The sequence below is a fragment of the Molossus molossus genome, unplaced genomic scaffold, assembly GCF_014108415.1.
Source record: "Molossus molossus isolate mMolMol1 unplaced genomic scaffold, mMolMol1.p scaffold_m16_p_10, whole genome shotgun sequence".
Taxonomy (NCBI): Eukaryota; Metazoa; Chordata; class Mammalia; order Chiroptera; family Molossidae; genus Molossus; species Molossus molossus.
In genome coordinates, this window is record NW_023425345.1 from 99,729,546 (window position 1) to 99,752,124 (window position 22,579).

Sequence of the window (22,579 nt, forward strand, 5' to 3'; positions counted from 1 at the left end):
TTTTTAGTGATGAATTTATGCTCATTTGCAGACATTGTTTGTAGTGTTTTGTTTTTTTTAAATAAAACATTATTTAACAATAATTTTTAAACTAGTTCACTCAGAAGCATATCAGTAGAGTGCCTTGCAGCCCACAGCTCCACACAGGAAGGCAGGCTTCCTCCACCTCAGTGCGGGCCATCGTTCTGTGTTGGGGGCTGTGCTGTGCCCTGTAAGGTGGTCCCCAGCACCACTGGCCTCTGTACACTCGATGCCAACACCACCGGCCCTCAGTTGGACAACCGAACGTGTCTGCAGACATTGCTGAGTGCCCTTAGGGCCATATCACCCCAGTTGCAAACCACTGTCTGGCAGCCGCTGACTCGGCCCTCCCCAGCCTGTTGTCGCCCCTCCCCTGGGGCCTTCCCAGGACATCTGTGCTGGTGGGGTCAGTGGCCTTCACTGGCCTGTCCCAGTGCAAGCAAAGAATTCTGGGGCCTTCGGAGAGTATTTTCCATCTCAAAGGAAAGATGAATCATCAAACACGGGGCCTTGCCTTGGTGCAGAGTGGGCTGGAGTAATTGTAATTACTGAGGGGCTGTGGGTAGAAGGAATATCTGACTTTCCTTGAGCACATTTCCTGTTGACTTTGCACTTTTTTCTCCCCAATAAGCATTGTAGAACCACAGTGTCGATGTAGATTGTGCGGTCTTTCACACAGCGTTTCTGTGTAAATGTCATTACTGACTCAGGGAGTGGACAGAAACTGGTGTGGGTCCCAAATAAAGGTGGAATCAGCGTGGACACTGGCAATTGGGAGAAGAGGTGAGACCCTCACGTTTGCAGTTGGACTCTGAAGTCCCTTCCGCGAGTTTGCCTGGGGACCATTAGTAACAGCGTAAAAATCACTGTCATCAGGCAAAGACAGGACGTATCACTAGAACCTGGTGAGTGAGACTGTACTGTGCAGTCAGAGCTATGGAGGTCAGAAAGTGCGGGCGAGACGGAAGTGTAGGGGAACGTGATGTGTAAAAGCACGTTGTTTCTGGTACTGTCCAAGCCTGCCTCTTGCTAGTTAACAAGGGTCTGGTGGTCTGTGGGTCAATCCAAAGTTCAGAGTTTCAAGACTGGGAAGCTAACAGGCAGAGGAGAGCACCCATGTTCCTGTGGCCCTGAAAACCATTTTGGAATTGCCCTCTCTTAGCGTGTTGCGTCAGTTCTTGGTGCCATCCCCACAATGCCCATGTTACAGGTGAGAGTCTGAGGACAGTCTGGGTCCTTCGGTGATGCCTGGAGGCCTCATGGCTCTGGAGACGTCGTGGGCTCTAGTCTGGACTCCAGGTCTGGGCTCTGTCATCTGTCTGTCCTTGAACAGGAAGGCCAGTTCTTTCCAGCCCCTCGGCCCATGTTCCCCTTTAACAAACAAGTGCCCTCGTTCCAGAATTCTGACCCCTGCTTGGCCCTTTGGCTGTAGGAACTTGGCCATCCCGAAGGAGCTCTGTTCTTGCCACAGTTCTTGATTGTTGTCAGCGGACTGAACAGACATCCCCTGACTGCCGGGAACTGTGCTTCCTATTGTGGCTTCACTCCTGCCAATAACGCTGATCTCTGACCTCGTGGGATGGAGCACTGGTTTAGGTCGTTGGGGCTCATCTTATTTCTAATCATGTAATGGAACTGCATTAAGGGATCAGAAGTGTGCTACCTCCACCTGATATTTCATCCATTCTTATTTTTTGAAAAGACGTTCCCAGTAATAGAATATCAGCTCTGCAAAGACAGGTGTTTTGGTCTGGTTAGTCACTGCCGTGTGCCCGGTTTCTGGAAGTGTGTGGCAGGCACTCAGACACTTGCAGAACGGACAATAGTACAAAACCTCATTCATGGGCAAAGCACCTATTTTTGTTTAATGGAAGGTACTGAATAGAAAGATCTGATTCCTTTTGACTTATAAATTGTTCAGTGGAAGTACATTTGCAGATGTTTTCAGGTTATTTCAGGTGCGTATCTCCCGTGTGACGGCGTCACAGTGTCACGGTCACCTGGGGGTGTTGGAACGCTGCCGCTGTGTCTGTCTGAAATAAGTGACGTGGAGTCCTTTAGGCACAGGGTTTGTGCAGCATTCTCATGGCTGTTTTTAGCAAGTGAATTTTCAAAGCTGAAAAAATGGAGTTAATTGGTTGAACGAGTACCCTTGGAATTTAAAAAGAGCGGTGCTAACGAATTTATTTGCCAGGCATTCGGTCCCATGAATCCTGATGGGGTCACCCCAGGTTCCCGGGCAGCCTTTCCTCTTCGGGACTTGGAAGTTGAGCGTGAATTGCTTCTAGGAAGACAAGACGGTGTGAACAAGCAGCAGTTACCACCAGGCTGTCCTGACCCGCGTGGGCGTGAGGCTGGCTGTGCTCGCGGCAGTGGGCAGCCCAGAAGGCAGCCGTTCTCACGCTCTTTGCTCTCAGGACCCCTCACTCCCGTGCACTGTGGAGGGCTCCCTGGAGCTTTGGCTTACGTGGGTTGGATGTGTCAGTATTTATCACATCACAAATATTCGTATATTAATCCATTCAAAAGTTACTTCAGTAAACCATTTCATGTTAACATAAATAACATTTTAATGAAAATAACTACTTCCCCAAACAGAAACATTTGATGGGAGAGTTGCTGTCCTGCGGGTTTACACAGGCCTGATGTTCAGCTTCGCGGAAGGCGGCTGGACTGGTGTGTCTGCTGGCGCACTGGTCGGGGCTGCGGGGTCTGACGGAAGGTGGCCTCCGCGACGGCCTTGGAAAGCAGGCCTCCGGAGGGTCGTGGACATGCTCTCTCGATGCTACACAAAAGCTCACAGGCGGGGCGTGTTCCTCGGTGGGGTGGAAACCGTCAGTGGGCTCGCGTGCTGTAAGCCACCGGGTCTGTGTGTTCCGCCTGTGGAGTCGGTCCATCACCCGGGTGTGCCCTGCGTCCCCGCGGCACTGCCCTGGCTGAACTAACGCCGAGCCGACAAGATGACATGTAGCATCTTCATCGTGTAGCACTGTCCCAAAGATCACATTGGTCAGTACCCCTACCAGTGCCGTGAGGAACCTCTAGGTTTGGGGAAGCTCTTGAGATCTTGGTGATAGATCCAAGTTTTCCAAAGTTCTGACTTTGTTTGTTTGTTTGTTTGCTTGAAAGCTCTCGTTTTATCAGTGACAACAAAGATTGCCAGGTGTTTGCCTTCCAGGTTCTGCTGCATTTACTCCAGGATTTTCTTCCTAAGGCACAGATCCGATCGTGGCTCTTGGCTGGCCCTCCCTCCCTCCATGAATAAAGCCGTTTTCTCGGTTTGGCCGCAGGACTTGGATGACTTCACCCCCAGCCCCAGCACTCCGACTGGTTCCAGGCGTGTTTCTTTTTTTTTTTTATCCTCACCCGAGGACATTTTTCCATTTTTTGTACAGATAGAGTGGGAGGGAGAGAGAGGAAGAGAGAGAGAGAGAAACATCGATGTGAAAGGAACACATCGGGTGGCTGCCACCCACACGACCAACCAGGGCCGGGGACAAACTGCAACCGAAGTACATGCCCTTAGCGGGAACCGAACCCGGGTATCTCCGGACCGCAGGCCGACGCTCTAACCGCTGAGCCAAACCGGCCAGGGCCAGGCGTGTTTCTTTTTAAGTGGCTGAAAACAACGCAAATTTATTACCTTACAGTTCTGGAGGTCAGAAGTCTGAAATAGGTCTCCCTGGCTCAGATGGAGGTGTCGGCAGGGATGTGTTTCTTTAAAGCCCTTGAGAGAGACTCTAGTTCCCTGTCTCTGTGGCTTCTGGGGGCTGCCTGTTCCTCGGCCGTGCCCTTGACGGGCGCTGATGGTGTTTGTCTCATGTTGCGTCCCTGAGACACTGGCTCGCTCATTCCCTCTTCATCTTCTAAGGACGCAGGAACATCTCCCCATCTCAGGGTCAGCTATAAGCACCTTCATTCTTTTTGCAACCTGAGTTCCCCTTGTGGACTCTAACATATTCCCAGGTTCCTGGGATTAGGATTTGGCTACCGGGGGTGGGGGCATTATTTTGGCTGTCACACTCCAACCTCTATAGTTTTGTATTTAGCTCCCCCCAGTATGTTGGGTACAGTCATCCTTTCTAACATCACCTCATCGCAAACGCCTTTCCTGAAGGCCGTAGATGGAGCTGACTCCATCTTCCACCAAGACAGCCCCACACGTGACAGCGCCCGGCGGCCATCTCACCCCGGGGTCTGCTGTCAGTCTCCTCTGTTGGGCTGTGAACCTGGGCCTTATTCATCTGTTTCTCACAGGGCCCTTCTGGTACTTGGCACGATGGTAGAGCATCAAGAAATAGCAAACTATTAGAGCTTAATTGCCAATGATGCATCAGATAAGGGGTTAATCTCCATTATATATAGAGTGCTCATACAGCTCAACAAAAGGAAGACAAAGAACCCAATTAAAAAATGGGCAGAGGAGCTGAATAGACACCTCTCCGAACAGGACATACAAATGGCCAAGAGACATATGAAGAAATGTTCAACATCTCTAATCATCAGAGAGATGCAAATTAAAACAACTATGAGGTATCACCGCACACCTGTCAGAATGGCCGCCATCAACAAATCATCAAACAACAAGTGTTGGCGAGGGTGTGGAGAAAAGGGGACTCTAGTACACTGCTGGTGGGAATGCAGACTGGTGCAGCCACTATGGAAAACACATGGTGTTACCTCAAAAAATTAAAAATTGACCTGCCATTTGACCCATTTGATCCCACTTCTAGGAATATATCCTAAGAATCCTGAAACACCAATCAGAAAGAATATATGTACCCCCATGTTCGTAGCAGCACTATTTACAATCACTAAGATCTAGAAATAGCCCAAGTGTCCATCAGTAGACGAATGGATAAAAAAGCTGTGGTACATATATACAATGGAACACTATGCAGCTGTAATAAAGAGAGAACTCTTATCATTTGAGAAAACATGGAAGGACCAGGAGAGGATTATGTTAAGCAAAATAAGCCAATCAGAGAAAGACAAATACCACATGATCTCACTTATTTGTGGAGTATAATGAACAAAATAAGCTGGTGAACAAAATAGACCCAGAGACATAAAAGTAGGGTACAGACTGACAAACCTCAGAAGAGGGGGACATGGATAGGGGTGGGGGAGGGGAGAGATAAACCAAAGAACTTATATGCATGTATGTGTAACCAGTGGACATAGACAACAATGCTAGGGGTGGGGGTGGGATCAGGAGGAGGGTGTCAATGGGGAAAAAAGGAGAAACATCTGTAAAAAAATAAATGAATAACAAAATAGGGATGATTTTGGACATTTGACTATGGGCTATATTTGAGTGAATGTTGAGTGTCTTTGTTGTGATGATGATGTCACAGTTATATAGGACAGTGTCTTCCTTGGGATTTACCAAAATGCTTAGAGGTTAAGTATCATGGCTTAGAACTCACTAGCAAATGGTTCATGAAAAAAGTGTATATTTCTATAATGATAAGGCAAATATGGCAAAATGTTAAACATGGGTAAATGTAAATGAAGAGTATATAAAAGTTCATTTAACTTCTCTGTGGGTTTGGACACTTTCGAAATAGAAAGTGGGAGAGAATGAAACCCTAACGTGCACTGGATTGCACGGATGGTGTCGGTGGGAAGGAACGGGTCCCCTCGGCGGGAAGCTGGCCAAGACTGCGTCTTCACTGCATCCCGCATAGTGGTCCTCCTCTCTGGGTGCCCGCCGCGTTCAGGAAGCTTACTCAGACCTCTCCAGCTCCGGGGGAGTGCGTATGTGCACAGTGGAAATGACACGGTTGAGAAAGCAGAGGCCTTTCTGTGCCACTCATCTGGAAGGTTCTTCCTCGTGTGCCTCGGGGAGTGTGAGCTCGCTGCTTTCAGACAGTGGCCCCCACTCCGGAGCCCGGGGCTGCAGGGCCACCCCACCCACGCGCCAGCGGTGCACGTCCCACATTGAGAACAGCAGGTTTGCTCAGTGCCCACGGGGCAGGCGGTAGGAGATAGAGCCCCCTCACGAAAGGTTGATGTGCAGACTGGAGGATGGCTGCTTCCCGACGGGACCAGCTAAGGTTTTCTGCCCCTACTGACCCTGCTTCTCAAAGCCAGTGTCAGGAGAGGGTTCAGTCCCCTTCGTGGTCCCTAGTAAGGGCCTCCGGGCTCTCGCATACCCACGTTTATGCCCTAGATGTATGGACTCAGCCTGTCTGGCGGATGCTTTGATAGCATCTTTATTTAAAATAGGATCTTCCATTTGTAGAGTGATGTGGTAGAACCTCTGGGTTCGAGGCCAGCTCATCCGGTTTCTGTCTTCTGAATTCCTCACTGATGCCTCTGCCTGTGTCTGCTTATTTCCTGTGACGTGACCCTGCCTCCCGGCTTTCATCCCATCTTCAGTTGGTGTTCCAGCAGGGATGTTCGTCCTGGTGCTGAGCCAGCTGGAGCCATTCGTCGTGTAACGGCCACAGGCGTGGAGATCCTGGGGCCAAACCGGTTGTCTGATGTCTCTTCTTTGCCTCTCAGGAGCCTGAAGCCCCCAGCTCATCCCTCCTGAGACATCTTTGCTCCAAGACCCAGGCGATCGTCGGGTGACAAGGTGACGGTCCTCGCATCATAGCCCAGGTACAGTGTGCCTCTCCGCGCCCAGCAGGGTGGCCGTCACTGTTGTGCTAGAGTGTATTATTCACTGGGACCTCTGGTAGGTTGTTGTTCTTTTACAATTTATAGCAGCTGTGCTTTCCTAGAGTCACCTGGCACGTCCAGCTCATCAGAAAACAGGTTTGCCTTTTCACAGGGGTGGGTTTAAGCCCTACATTCCTTCATGCAGGACTCTTATTTTAAGTTTTGAGAGAGAAAGGAAGGAGGAGAGAGAGGGAAACATCCACCTCCTGCATGTCCCCTACTGAGGATTGAGCCCAAAGCTCGGGAATGTGCCCTGATCAGTCATCGAATGGGTAACCCTTTGGGGCACAGCACGACACCCATGCAGCTGAGCCACACTGGCCAGGGCAAACAGAACTCTCAATACCTGCAGACGGTAAGGCCTTCCGCACAAAGGCCTGGTCCCCTGGGCATGCTCCTGGTGCAGATGCCGAGGGCTGCGTGGTCAGCAGCATGCGGAGGGGCCTGTGCTCCAGGCGGCGGCCGCGGGCTGCTCCCTGATTGATGGTGTGCGCAGGGTGCCACGGTACCGCGGGCTGCGGTTCTCCCTTTGCACTTCTCAAGGTCAAGGCAGGCTCCAGTTTCTTTCTTACTCCCAAACTTTTCCTCCTGCTCTTTTTTCTCTTCCTCTTCTATTTCTCACTCTTTCACTTGTTCTGGGGTTTAGGCGCCCTAAGGATCTACTATAGATCATTGCGTGTCAGCCAGGTCCTTGGGCTCCTAGAGTCCTGAGGGACACAGGAGCCAGGCAGGGGCGGCGGGGTGGGGGGAGGTCAAGGCTAGCCAGTGAGGCTCAGCGTACTGTTTCTCTTTATTTAAAAACATTTTTTTTAAGTTATCACCCAAGGGTATTTTTTTCATTTTTGTTCAGAGAGAGGGAGAGAGAGAAAAATATCAACGTGAGAGAGACACATTGACTGGTTGCCTCCCGCACGACCCTAACCAAGGCAGGGACAAATTGCAACTGAGGTACGTGCCCTTGGCCAGAATTGAACCCACGACTCATTGGTCCACAGGCTGAAGCTCTAAACGCTGAGCCAAACCGGCCAGGGCCCGTTTCTCTTTAAATAAGAGTGGCCCCAGTTTTTTTGACTCTTGTATTGATTTTGGCATAGGATGTAGTAAGGGAAAAACGCTTCTGCTATTAAAATACTTGAAAGCTTTTGTTTTTTTATTTTAAAAAGTGGGTTTACCACATAACTTCATCATTGTCACTATTTTATTCATCTCAAGAAAATGGAGGTTGTGTTTTCAGGGGTGTGTGTGTAAAGAATGTCACCTGACTTCTGCCCTCCTCTCACGTCCTCACATTCCTTGGGGGCATCCGTAGTCTTGCATCCGAGTCTTGCTTTCCCAGCAGCTCCCAGTAGCTATACTGAGAAAGCTCACGTGCCAGGGATCAGCAGCCTGCGTCGCCTTCACCAGACAGAGGTCGTGGGGGCTCTCGCCAGTGCCTTTGCCACACGGCAGCCTCTCCGAGCAGCTGCCTTAAACAGGAGGAAGGCGGAGGGGCTCCCACAGCCCCCAGTTCCCCGGGCGTGGGGTCTATAGTTATAAGTGAGCACCTTATTATTATTTTTAAAAATCGTATTTTCTTTATTGATTTTAGAGAGAAAGGACGAGAGAGGGAGAAACATGGATGAGAGAGAACATTGTATGGCCGCCTCCTGCATGCCCCCCACTGGGGATCGGGCCCACAACCTGGGCATGTGCCCTGACCGGGAATCGAACTGGTGACCTCTTGGTACATGGGTCGATTCTCAACCACTGAGCCATGCCGGCCAGGTGAGTAAGCACCTTATTTTTGAGGCTGTTGCAACCTTGATGTCAGAAGCAAAGGTGCAGAGTTACCAGGTACACTTTCCCAAAGACAGTAAAATGCGATCCTTGCTGACAGGGAAGGGGAGGCCATTCCGTGGGGAGCTGGAAGCCACTGTAAACCTCGAATATTATTTTCCTCTTCTCGGCAGTTATTTAGTAAAAGTGCTGAAATTAGAGTAAGTTCCTTCTGCATTCTTCCTCCTCTTGCTGCCATAATCAAACGTGTCTTTGCTGTTGCAACAGACTTTTACAATTTCTTCCTCCGCTACCTAATCCTGGGCCGGCGGGGAGTGAGTGTTCACATCTGTGTGAGAAGCTTCAGTTAGGCTGTTCCATTTCTTGGGGTGGACAGTGCTGGGACAAAAATGTGTGGGGAGGCCCTGGCCAGTCCTTAGGTCCTTGGACACAGGTCCTGAACCATGTGTAAATCAGAGGGAACCACTACCTTACTGGATACCAGGTGCCGTCCTTGGGTGCAGAGATGCAGACCAGGTGCCTAACGGTGCCAGGTGGGCCGTCCCCCGGAGGGTCTGCAGTCTGCCCCGCCTGTCTGTGCGCTGGTTGATCATATTGTCTCCTCTGCCAAGAGGGTTGGGAGCTCTGGCCCGCTCCCCGCTGCATCCTCAGCACTGGCAGGGGTGGCACGGAGGGGGTGCGAGGCAGTGTGCCGATGGGATGGGTGGTGGCTGTCCTGTGCAGCGTGTGAGCGCCCCGAGGGCAGGGACAGTATGGAGCGTAGCACAGAGTAGAAACACAATTTAAAAAAACCACAATAATAGCCATTTAATAGATGCCATTTTTCCAGAAGGAGAAAACTACTTTCAAATCATTCAGCCTTAACCAGGAAAAAATAGTTTCAGGTGAAGTCAAGATTAGTTCAACTACCAAAGCGGAGGTGGTTAAGGAAATGTCGGGGCTCTGGTTTTTACTTCCTTGAAGGTTTTACGGGAGGAGGAACGCAGACTCACTATCTCCTGACTGCTTGGACCATGGGTTAGTCATAACACACCTCCCCAGACTCAGCAGCTCCGACAGCGCCTGGTTTCTCTGGTCAGGAGTGGGGCGGTACTAGGCTGAGTCTCACGTGCCTGCCGTCAGTGGGGTTTTCATGCGGAGGCTCGGCTGGGGGCATCTGTGTCCACGCTCCTTCAGGTTGCTGGCCAAATGCATTTCCTGTGCTCGCAAGACTTTGGGCCCCGGCCTTGTACTGGCTGACCTGGAGGCCACCTGCATGGCCACTGACTTCATCGAGCCAAGGACAGTCAGCTCGCAGGATGGAGCTCACATAATGCAGCGTCGCCACGGGAGAGACATCATCCCCTCTGCCATGTTCTGTTGATTAGAAGCAAGTCCCAGTCCCCACCCACACTCACAAGAACACTGGGGATGGCGCCCCGTAGTGTCCACCCAGGTCCCTTCTCCTGGCCCCTTGAGAGGAGGGATTGAACATTTTTGCCACCTGCTATCCATGTTTATGAAACATTGTTTTCCTTTTTTCCACAATTACCCACAATTTCAAATCTATTAAAAGATCACAACTCTCCAGGATCTGTTTGTCCTTCCCACCCACGCGGAGGCGCTGGCGCCCTCTCGGGCCTGCCGGGTGGCGCCCGGCTCCAGATGCTGCAGGTCAGACTGCTTCCGTGAGCTGCCTTTGCACCCATGTGGCTTTGTGTCAGACAACGTGGCCTGCATCTCAAGTGGCGCGTCAGTGAACTTCCAGGAGAGAGGCCCTCACAGTGTTTTCTGTGGCTGTGGGGCCTGCAGAGAGCACTTTGGGGACGTAAGTTATAGTGTCTGTTTTCAGCCTTTAAGAATTTCTGAACAGCAGAAGCCAGTGTTGTGTCTCCTGAGTCTCTGAAGACACGGCGTCGTGGAGCAGTAGCCGGCAGGAGAATCAGTTCAGCGCAGTCTGGGTGATTGTGGGTTGGCATATCGTGAGCTCTGGGTCAAGTGCAGGGAGCATGCTGCACTTTGGTTGATCACATCTCCTCTGGCACGAGGGCAGGGAGCTCTGGCCACCCCCGCTGCATCCTCAGCACTGCAGGGATGCATGTATGGTGCCAGTGCGGTCCGGGTGCCACGCCGCTCTCGCCTAGTGGGCATAACTACTTTTGTTCGTCTCTGGCTTCAGCCCTCCCTCTGGTGCGTCCTCTCCGGGTCTGTGGTTGTTGTGGAATTCACAGACCCTCGTGTAATTAGTTGTTTGTTTGCTTCTGATGCCTCAGTCATTTCCGACAAATGGAGTCCCATCCTACTCTCTAACAGGCTGCTCTGTGGCCACCTACCAGGATGTTTCCTCCAGGTGTATCACGTCGAGGACGACCTCAGGGGAAACGGTTGTTGGGCTGAAGACAGGTGAGGTGAACCTCGGCCGTAGGCTGTGGTGTTGCTTTCAGACTTGGGAGCCCTTCTTGGAGTGAGTGTCTGGAGTCTTGGCCACCTGTGAAGTACGGTTGCAAATTGGACAGTAAGACCTATCATAAACGTGGCATTTCCTTCTTAGGGGTAGTGTGTGCATGGCATGCACCACGGAGATAGTCCCTGGGTAACCATGGGTGTGCATGACGTGTCTCGGGGTTCTTGGAGGAAACACAGGGACGGGGAACAAATGGCAGGTAACTGTGAGAGGTGGTAGCATTGGCTTGTGCAAAAGGTGCTTTGTTAGTTGGATTGATGTACCATGGTCCAAGGTGAACATGCTGATTTGCTACCCAAAAAAGAAGGCTGAGCTGCCAGACCTGGCCGTTCTGGTGTCTCTTCCTCCTCCAGTCTGCCCTTCACCATGAGACCAGAGTAATCTTTCCCACATTATTTTGTTGATGCCCTTTCTTGCTTAAAAATGTTTCACCTCAGTAAAGTGTAAATCTCTCGCTGGCCATTCAGGACTCTCCTGCTCCTCTCCACACACCTGTACTCCAGCCTCGCCTGTATGTCCCGTGTCACCTGTGGCTCAGCTGTGCTTTATACCCCCACCTTCCCATCCCCTGAGATGTGTCGTGCTGGAAGGTGAGAGGTCACCCACAACATTCACTCTGTCCCTCACGACGTGTAGCACACAGTACGTGTGTATCTACAGGTTTCTCTATCTGAGCACCTGCCTGCTTCTGCAGAACCTGTGAACCACCCCGTTCTTCCATCTAGTCTTCTCTGATTTCAGTCTCATTCCCCCGGTGGTAGAGTTAGGCTCGGAGAACGTCTGCGGGCCTGGCCTGTGAGAGGCGAGATGACAGCCACCCACGACAGACCCTTTACCCTGGCTGTGTCCTAGGTGAAAACTGCGTGGGCATCGACAGTTCCGCGTGGTCCGACCCAATCCTGCCTACAAGGCGTCACTGTGCCGCCGGGGCTGAAGGTGGACAGTTCCCTCCTTGTTTCCTGGATCCGCCCCGGATGAATTTCTTTTTACACTTCTGGAAATTTTCAAACATGCACAGAGTTAGAGAGAAAGCAAAGTGAACCCCTTGTACCCAGTTACCCACGGCTCTTGACGCACATGGACGTGGGTTGGACTGTGGGACGCTCTTGCCTTCCTTTCCCACTAGTTTCTTTGTTTCCTTAAGAGAAATGTCCTTCCCTTTAATTCAGAAGCAATACACACTCATAGAAAGAAAATTGTCAAAATGCTGAAAATACAAATATCCATAGTCTACTCAGAGACAACCACTTCATTCTCCGTGTAGATCATTCTTTACATGAATATATTCATATATGTTATTATTTTTAAGGGTCACTTCCCTCCACTTTTATCAGCAACATAGTATCTCCGGCATAATATTTATTTTTTTATTTTTATTGTTGAGAATATTACAGGTGCCCCCCACTTTTTCTTCCTTTGTCTCCCCATCTCCCAGTTCCCACCCCACCCCAGGACTTCACCACCCTATTGTCTGTGTCCATGGGCAATGCATATATGCATGTAAGTCCTTTAGTTAATCTCTTCCTCTCCCCTTCCCTCTGAGGTTTGTCAGTCGGTTCCATGTTTCCATGCCTCTGTTTCTGTTTTATTCATGTTTATTTTGTTCAGTAGATTCCACTTATAAGTGAGATCATGTGATACTTGTCTTTCTCTGACTGGCTTATTTCGCTTAGCATAATACTCTCCAGGCCCCTCCATGCTGTCTCAAAGGGTAAGAGATCTTTCTTTCTTACAGCTGCATAGTACTTCATTGTGTACATGTACCACAGCTTTTTTATCCACTCATCTACTGATGAGCACTTGGGCTGTTTCCACATCTTAGCTATTGTAAATAGTGCTGCTATGAACATAGGGGTGCTTATATTCTTTGTGATTCTTAGGATAAATTCCTAGAAGTGGGATCACTGGGTCAAATGGCAATTCCATTTTTAACTTTTTGAGGAAACACCATAGTGTTTTCCATAGTGGCTGCACCAGTCTGCATTCCCACCAGCAGTGTACTAGATAGAGTCCCCTTTTCTCCACACCCTCGCCAGCACTTGTTGTTTGTTGATTTATTGTTGGTAGCCATTCTCGCAGGTGTGAGGTGATACCTTCTTGTTGTTTTAATTTGCATCGCTGATAATTACTGACTTTAAGCATTTTTTCATATGTTTCTTGGCCATCTGCATGCCCTGTTTGGGGAAGTATCTACAGTGATACCTTGGTTCTCGAACACCTCGGATTTCGACCAAATCGGTATTCGACCAGGAGATTCGAGAAACTTTTGTCTTGGAATCCGAACAAATATTTGGAACTCGAACTTCCGAGATGAGCCGAGTTGAGCCGAATGGCGTTCATTCGGCCCAGCGCGCCTCGCTTGCGTCATCAGTGTGAGTGCAGAGAGAGAGTCACGCTTTGTGGAGAGAGTCACGCTTTACACTGAATTTAACCCGTAGACATACTGTACACTTTTATTTCTTGTTGAGACTTATGTTTTTCTACATATTATATACAAATTAGGCCAGTAAATAGGCATTTTCTGGGGCTTGGAACGAATTAATCCAGTTTCCACTATTTCCTATTGGGTTTCATTGCTTCGGTTCTCGAACAATTTGGTTCTCGACCGTCCTCCTGGAACGAATTATGTTCGAGAACCGAGGTATCACTGTATTTAGATCATTTGCCCATTTCTTAATTGGATTGTTATCTTCCTTTTGTTGGGTTGTATGAGTACTTTATATATTTTGGAGATTAGCTCCCTATCAGATGTATCATTGGCAAATATGTTCTCTCATACAATGGGTTCCCTTTCAATTTTTTTTTTTAATCCTGACCTGAGGATATTTTTTCATTTAGCTTCAGATAGAGAGGGAGGGAGGGAGGGAGGGACATCGACATCTACGTGAGACTCATCGAATGGCTGCCTCCTGCACTACCCCAACCAGGGCTGGGGACTGAACCAAAACTGAGGTATGTGCCCTTGACTGGAATCAAACCAATGACTCTCTGGTCTATGGGCTGATGCTCTAACCCAGTGATTCTTAACCTTCCTAATGCCGTGACCCTTTAATATAGTTCCTCATGTTGTGGTGACCCCTAACCATAAAATTATTTTTGTTGCTACTTCATAGCTGTAATTTTGCTACTGTTACGAATTGCCATTGGAAATATGTGTTTTCCGATGGTCTTAGGTGACACCTATGAAAGGGTCGGTCGAGCCCCAAAGGGGTCATGACCCACAGGCTGAGAACCGCTGCTCTAACTAGTGAGCCAAACCGGCCAGGGCCCCTTTTCATTTTGATGTTGGTTTCTTTTGCTGTGCAGAAACTTTTTAGTTTGATGTAGTACCATTTGTTTATTTTTACCTTTTATTCTCTTGCCCTAAGCAGTGAAAATTCTGCTACGTGTGATGTCTAAGACTTTGCTGCCTATGATTTCTTCTAGGATTTTTATGGTTTCCCAACTTACATTTAAGTCTTTTATCCATTTTGAGTTTATTCTTGTGTGTCATGTCAGTTGGTGATCTAGTTTCATTTTTTTCATGTACCTGTCCAATTTTCCCCAACACAATTTATTGAAGAGGCTGTCTTTACTCCATTGTATGTTCTTGCTTCCTTTGTCAAATATTAATTGAGCATCATATCTTGGGTCGATTTCTGGGTTCTCTGTTCTGTTCCACTGGTCTGTATGCCTGTTCTTGTGCCAGTACCAGGCTGTTTTGATTACAGTGGCTTTGAGTGTGACCTGATATCCGGTGTTGTGATCCCTTCAACTTTGATCTTTTTCAAGGTTGCTGCAGGTATTCGGGGTCTTTTTGGTTCCATGTACATTTTTGGAATACTTGTTCTAGAAAGTTGTCTGCTTTGATTAGCTCTCTCTTCATGTACCTTTCCAAGCCTCTGCTCTGTGTGTGCCTTCCAGAACTCTTCACCCAAGTCCTGGTTGGGCTCTGCTGCCCAAATTATAGTCGGCCCTCCACATTTGCAGGTTCTGAATCTGCGTATTCTACTAACTGCAGATTGAAAATATTTGAATAAAATGTTACGTTATTGCGAGCATGTACTGTGTAGTTAGGTCTACAATCGCTGTGTCTGTACTGAACATTACAGACTGTTTTTCTTCATGTTCTCTAAGCAGTGCAGTATAACAGCTAACTACATAGCGTTTACATTGCATTAGGTATTCTAAGTAATCTAGAGATGATTTTAAGTATTCAGGAAGACACGTGTAGGTTAAATGCATCTTATAGAAGAGATTGAGCTTCTTTAATTTGTTGTCCATGGGGGTGGGGGGAGGTCCTGGAACCTCCCCATCGGATCCTGAAGGATGACTGTGCCTACCTTTCCTCTGTCCCAAATAAAGCTCTGATGGTCTCAGACACTGAGGACCTTTGTCAGCGGCTGGAGGAAGTGTGAGGATCGCGCTGATGAACTGCACCTTGTGATGAACTAAGCGACTACCTTTTACAGGAGTGTTCTCACTCACGATGAGGTGGCCACTTCACCCACGCCGACCTTTAATTTATAGGGTTTCAGACCAGGTGACAGAGTAAGGACTGAGTCAGGCTGCACCTGGTGTGGACCAGCACTTCCGGCATCAGGTGACCTCCGCTCCTGTCGGGTCCTGGCTCCGCTGGTTATGGCCGGGCGGCGGGGGCAGTGTTGGCTCACTGGTTTGCTAAGCTGAGTGTGAGGTGCGGCCGTCGTGTTGGACCATGTGCCTGCCATGCCAGCGAAGCCATGTCCCCTGTGGCTGTGGGTTTTAGGAAGACGTTAAGTGTCGTTATAACAGGCTTCTGACTAGATGTGGAGGGTGCCCAGGTGGATTTTCAGGCTGTCTGCCTCTGTCCTCCCTTGATGAAATTGACCCATGACAATGGAGCCTCGAGACAGACACACAGACCTCCTCCTGGTCCCACACTCCTCCCAGGGGCTCCATCGCCCAGCCGGACTGCCCGCCCTGCCCCTGCTTCCTGGTGCACTTCCGTAAACCCTGGCAGTGTCCAGCACAGGCGTGAGATCAGAGTCCAGGTCCCCACGTCGCACTGCCCCCAGGCCCAGGACGCGGCTGCCCACTGAGGGCGCTGGTGCGAGCCGGCCCCAGTTTCAACTCTGAAATTTGACCATTGTTTCTGTAGTTTTATCCCCCTCCCATCCCCCATACTTTGGTCCAGTTCTGTCATCTCTTGTCCTCCCACAGCGCCATGCCTACTTCTTCACTGTCTGCCAGTCCCATCTGCACTCTGATTGTTTTTGAAATTTTAAGTTCTTACACCTGGGCCTCCTCACATCACATCTGGGGGAAGTGCAGACCCGGCTTTGAGAACACTTCCTTCAACACAGGTTTCCCTTCCTTGTTCTCCTCTGCCACGGTGGCCAGTGTCCTGGAATGGCCTCCTTTGGAACCCCCTGCCACCTGGCCGCAGATCTCAGTCACAGACTCCTCCTTCCTTCCTGTTCAAGCTGCACGAGCTCTGGAGCCTCCAGGTGCCTGGGAGCAGCCGCCCACACGCCGCCCCCTGGTTGGCCAGCCCTCCTGCCCCACATGCCGCCGCCCCTCCCCCCCATGGTTGGCCAGTCCTCCTGCCCCACATGCCGCCGCCCCTCCCCCCCATGGTTGGCCAGCGTTCCTGCAGTAGGCGGTGAAATGATTTAGTTGACTCCGTAAGGCCGGCACCCAAGCACACACCTGCTTTCTTGAGCCTGGTGAGGTGTGGCCCACAGTGTGCATCCTGTCGGAATGGTAGATGTTACTGCAGCTTCCACCAGGTGCCTGGTGAACGGCCCTGGAGCCTGGGCCCTTCCAAAGACCATCATTCACTTCAAGGAAAGGCCAACGTTTTGATTCGTAAAATGTCAGTATCAAGATTTTGTTCAAAGGATGGCATTTATGAACTTAGTATATATAACAGCCTGGGTCAGACTGTTTCAGGCCATTGAGCTGGACTTTTTCAGCGATGGAACTATCGGCATATGTGGTTTGGAAAAGCATACCGTTCCCACATGCCTGCCTTCATCCAGAGGCCCTCGAAGCAGAGCCGAGAAAGCCTCTGTCTCTGAGATCCTGACCGTTGGTGGTTGTTACATAGCAATTGCCTGGAAAACACTTGGAGTTAGCATTTCCGTGGGAAAGGAACAGATTTCCTCAGCTTTTCTAGGATGCACACCCAAGGCAAGTGCTCTTACAACTGGAGACCCTTGCTGTCGCAAGATTTCTGTCAAAACCTCAAAGAAAAGTAGGTGTCAACCGCGGTGTACATCCCTCCCCAGGCAACGGCTTTCAGAGCCTCTGGCAACTTTCTGCGCGGCCCCGCCAGCAGGATGTCCATGCCGCCAGCAGGATGTCCGTGCCGGCCTGGCGAGGCCGGGGCTGCGTGTGGGCTGCGTCCACGGGGAGGGGTTTCCGCAGGCTCCCTGCTGGCTGGACCTCCGGCGGCGCAGCCCCGGCACGAGTGTCGGTGGTGGAAGGCGTGCCGGGCACCAACAGGATGCCGCGCGGAGGACGTGGCTTTGCACTGCTCCCGAGGAGACAGAGGCCCTCTCTCCAAACAGCCAGCACGTGGGGACTGTCTCCTCTCCTGCGCTGGAAGGCAGGCCTGACCCTAATCCGAGACCGTCGTGCCCGCCTGATGATCTGCTCTGACCGCTCGGCCGCGCTCGGGTGCACTTTTGTTCCAGTGTCTCCCAAAGGAACCGAGGTTTCCCTTTCCGCAGACAAGCTGTGCTCGCAGAGGAACCGAGGCGAGAGTAATGGGCCGTTGGTCCTCTGGGGGTTCCTGCCCTGCCTGCCCCACGGGTGCCCAGAGCACTGCTCCGGGGCTCTCTGGGGCAGCAGTGGGCAGGACTGTTCCGAGGAGACGGCCTCCGTGTCCCCAGGGAACTGCGTCTGCACCAGACGGGCTGTCACCTCAAAGAATTCCCTTGCATATGATGTTTGAAAACCAGTGTCTGTATCTGATTTACAGAATCCAATAACCTGCCCCTTTGTCTGAAAACGGCACTGTGCCCCCAGTATTGGTAAGGGGTTCTGCTGGCGGGAGCCCCCTCAGGGCTGGCAGCACCAGGCACGTCCGGGTGTGCCATTTCTGCCTCACGTGAGCTCCCGGGGCTCCCGTCTGCCTTCCTGACAAGACTCAGAGGTCTGTTCCCGGGCACCTGGGCTCCGTGTGCCCCTCCCCAGAGTCCAGTGTGGTCACTCTTCCGCTTCGGACAGCAGCACACCTTTGAGAAGGGCGTGTGCTCTGGACCGATCCTGCTGGAGCCCGGGACGGGTTTGTCTTTCGGAGGAAGGCAGACGGCTCATTCAGTTCTCTGGGCCTTGGGGTACTTTGCTCTGAGGCCCAGCAAGGAAGAGGCTATTTAATTGTGTCGCTTTTGCCTTGCACTTGGCTTTTATTATTTTGGGGAGAGAATCTGCTTATTATTCACCAAAAACCACATCTAGGCAGGGATGGGGGCAGGCAGGCTCTCTCAGTGTCTTCCCCTCTCCCTCCAACTTAAAAACAATGCAAAGAATAAGGGGCCTCTACCCCCACTTTTCTTTTAAATTTCCATCTCCTTAAAATCCTCCCTCCTCACCTAAAGTGACATTGAGAAGCTATCTCACTGTGACTTTTTACACATTCCCCCAGCAGAGCCAAGGATTGTGATAAATGTGTGTCTTCCCCTTTAACTCATTATTCGGGCCATTGTTTGCTACTGACATCGTTGTGGTTTACAGCTTGTTGGAATAAATCCAGTTAAATCCTCTGAGGAGGGAAGAAGGCGGTTCCAGCAGCAGTGACACCTGGCCTTCCCCGGCAGCTCCCCCGGCCCAGCTCCCCCTCAAGCCACCCACATCTGAAAGGGTTCTGCCCGGGACACCTGCCTCCCCCAGAGTCCGCTCCTGACCTCTCGCCTCAGGAGCAGGCCGGCGTGGCGCTGCAGGCAGACAGGAAGTCTTGACCTCTGCTTGTCTTTCTCTGGTTCCGGTCACCTGCCCTCTTTTGCTCTTATCAAACCCTTGTGTCTGATTTTCCTGCTCCACAAAGACATCATCTCTCCTCACTTCCTCCCCACCTTGCACAGTGAAGTCATCTCCTTCCCACCTGGGAAGCCAGCTCCCTGGAGAGGACGTGGCTGCCGTGCTGTGAGCTCCGTGGCCTCACGTGGCACTCGGCTCTCCGAGTTGCTTTTTATTCCCCATTTTAGCTAAAAACTGTCAGAGGAAATGCAAAAAGGACCACCCCTGTTTCTCCATGACCAGAAGCTGGCCAGTGTCATGACCCGTGTGGAGGGGCCCTGTCCTGGGGCCAGGACAGAGTGTGGTAGTCGAGCATGGGGGGTGAGGTGTGGACTTCGCTGATCTGTGGTCTCCATGCGGGCGTTTGTTTTCCAGTGACCTTACTGCAGCAGAGTTAGGGCTGTAGGTATCAATTCATAATAGAGAAGGAAAATCAGTGATATTCTTTGTGTTTCAGTAGCCAAAAGTAATGATGGTAGATTATTTCTGCACTGTGTGTGTTTTATTTTTAAATAAGCTCTTTATTTTAGGACAGATTTATAGAAAAATTGTGAAGATACTACAGAGTTTCTGTACGCCCCAGACCCAGATTCCTGTGACTAGCACCTACGTTCCTGTGGCGTGTTCCTTAGAATTGATGAGCCGATACGATGCAAATAAAGGCTGTGCTTCATTCAGATGCTCTCAGTGTTCCCTGCCGTCCTTTTCCCCATTCAGGACTCCATGTGGCATTTAGTTGTTGTGCCTCCTCAGGCTCCTCTAGCCTGTGACAGTTTCTTGGACTTTCCTTGTTTTTGATGACTTTGACTGTTTTGAGGATGTTGGTTGGGTGTTGTGTAGAATGCTCGTCTGTGATCGGTCTGGCATTTTTCTCGTGAGACTGGAACTCTGGGTTTGGGCATGAAGACCACAGATGTCCTTCACGTCACACCTACCATCAATGTGACTGTCACTGCTGATGTTGACCATTCGTTTCTCCACTGCATAGTGACTCTTTCTCTCCCCTTTCCAGACAGTCCTCTTTGGAAGAGAGTCACTGTGGGCAGCCCACACTTCAGGGTGGGGTGAGCCCTGCCTCCTTGAAGTGGGCACTGGCCCATCCTGGTCAAGGGCTCACAGCAGGCCCCCGGAGGGAGCCGAGTGGGCGCGTTGGCCCGTGCGTGGCAGGAGCCGTCGAATGCTGACTTGGCGTCCTGAAGCCCTCGTGGGTGTGTCCCGTGTGAGGGATGTGTGACATGAGCCACATGTGAACACGTGCTCAGGAGCACAGTGTGCACACATCCGGCTAACGTTTGGGTCCAGAAAAAAAGTGATTTCTGGAGTAGTAACAGTTACAGAAAACCCTACGTCCAGGGAGTCAGCACTTTCCTGCTCTGGACCCGACTCTTGTGCTAAGAGTGGAAACTGCTTGGTTCCTGCCCCCAGAGGGTTCCAGAAAGATCTAAAGAGCATTGCCACTGCAACTCGGGGCCTCGGAGTTAGAATAATTACATTAAAATGTGGTTTGGTTGCCTCCCCTAACAGTCCACTTAGAATGGCATCTTGTTTTTCCTGGTAAATTGCATGATTGTCAAGGGCAGGAAGCACCTCACGAATGTGTGCTCCCCGTACTGGTAGTTGCCGCCCAGACAAGGTTCCCGTGAGGAACTTACGGAGCTGTGGGTGCTCAGGGACCTCGGGTGGAGCCCGCGGGCGTCCTGGCCCGCGTGGCTGTGCGCTCAGGTCGGGCTTCGGGCTGCAGAGGCCTGGTGTTCGGATCTGAGGTTGAAACATTCAGCAACAAGTGGCAGGGAGGGGCCTGGCGGCTGTCTGCGGGCCCTGAGGCGTGAGCAGGACGGGTGGCAGTGGTGAACGCCTGTTCTTTCTCTTCGGCAGACGTGAGCAGCAGAATGGGATGCAAGGTGCTGTTCAGCCTTGGCCAGCAGATGCTCAGGCGGAAGGTGGTGGACTGCAGCCGTGAGGACAGCCGGCTGTCCCGCTGCCTGAACACGTTTGACCTGGTGGCGCTGGGGGTGGGCAGCACGCTGGGTGCCGGCGTGTACGTCCTGGCCGGAGCCGTGGCCCGTGAGAACTCGGGCCCTGCCATCGTCATCTCCTTCCTGATCGCCGCGCTGGCCTCGGTGCTGGCTGGCCTTTGTTACGGCGAGTTCGGGGCGCGTGTCCCCAAGACCGGCTCGGCCTACCTCTACAGCTACGTCACCGTCGGGGAGCTCTGGGCCTTCATCACCGGGTGGAACCTCATTCTCTCCTACATCATCGGTGAGTCCTAGTCTGTCACTCCCACCTCCCAGCTGTGGCAGACGCTCCGCTCTGTCCCCGATAGGCCAAGTCTCGCGTTTCCCCGGGAGCTCCTCCTTGCCTGCCTGTCCCTCTTCCCTTCCCCTTATGGAAGCGGGGGCAGCCCTGTGGGCAGCCCGGCTGGGCGGCCGTCTGTGCTCACGGTCAGGTGTGCCGGGGCTCCGTGGGCACGGGCCAGGCCAGCAGGGAGGCCGCTCGTATTGCCAGGGAGACGTGGAACTAGTGGGATGTTTCTAATTAGTTAAAAAGGATTTAGCCTTTCTTAGTAAAATTTTTTTTTGGCAACTAGAGTAGATTTATTATGGACATAGAGAGATGGGGGGAATACAGAAAGGCACACAGAAGAAAGTAGAAATTCCCCAGTCTGAGAGTGGAAACATTCGTTCTCTCATTTATTCATTCTCTCAACAAAGACTTAGTGAGCACTCGCCCTGGGAAGCCGCCTGCTGGGTGTCAGGGACGAGCGGAGAACAGGCACGGTTCTTCATGGGAGGCTACTGTCTAGGGGTTAACCACTGTCCATATATTTCTGAATTTAAAGGCATATTTTTGGCACAGTATATCTCTCTATTTATAAAACAATAGATACTGAACGTTTCTCAGAGCATTAACTATGTTTCCGTAGTAATGTTCCTGATGGTTACATACCATTCGATTGAAACAAACACCTGAATCAAAGAATAACCAAAGGATTTGCATGGCCAATTCACAGCAGTAGGAATACAAATAGCCATTAAATATTCCATTTATAGTTCGGCAGGCTTTTTGTAATATTATCAAAAGACAGTGAGATGTCAGTTCAGCCACGTGAGTCCCGGGACCATGGTGTGCGGTGCTGCGTGCGGCCTGCCGGGACCGCAGGGCTGGCTTCTGGGGGTGCCACTGCCTCACGTCCCGGCCACCTTGCCCTCAGCCTGCAGTGTCTGCTCAGAGCCCACCTGGCTTACTCTGCTACCGTCCGAAATACAACCCATCACAGTGGTGTTCGCAGCCCAGCACTGAAACTTGTAAGCGCAAACACTCACACAAGCCGAGGTCTCTCGGTGGGAGTGCAGCTATTTTAAAGGGGTCGTGGGTTCCCAGAGGGTTTACCTGAGCACGAAACACGAGAGAGCATGAGGCCCGATGCTTCCGGACCACAGATGACACTGCTTTGCCTGTGTGGGATCACGGTATGTCATGTCATTGCAGGACCAGCCAACGTGGAGTTTTACAGCCCTGACCCAGCTGGGGCAGGGAGGGTGCGGTTTGGGAGCCCGGTCAGATGGGAGACCACGTTTCTTCACTGGGTTGTGGCCTTGACGGACAGATTGCATAACAGGCGAGCTGCTCAGCTCGAATAAATCGTGGTTAAATTTTTGAGTTGCTACTTACCGTGAGACCAACTAG

At 51.1% G+C, this 22,579-nt stretch overlaps 1 protein-coding gene across 3 annotated transcripts in view; it reads left to right on the forward strand.

Moving 5' to 3' along the window:
* SLC7A1 (solute carrier family 7 member 1) overlaps positions 1-22,579 on the forward strand; it is a 66,439-nt gene that overhangs the window by 26,301 nt on the left and 17,559 nt on the right. For all 3 annotated transcript variants that reach the window (XM_036251288.1, XM_036251287.1, XM_036251289.1), the window contains exons 2-3: positions 6,532-6,630; positions 20,768-21,151. In XM_036251288.1, coding sequence (XP_036107181.1) covers positions 20,782-21,151 — 370 coding nt within the window. In that variant the 5' untranslated portion in view covers positions 6,532-6,630; positions 20,768-20,781. The remainder of the gene's footprint in view (positions 1-6,531; positions 6,631-20,767; positions 21,152-22,579) is intronic.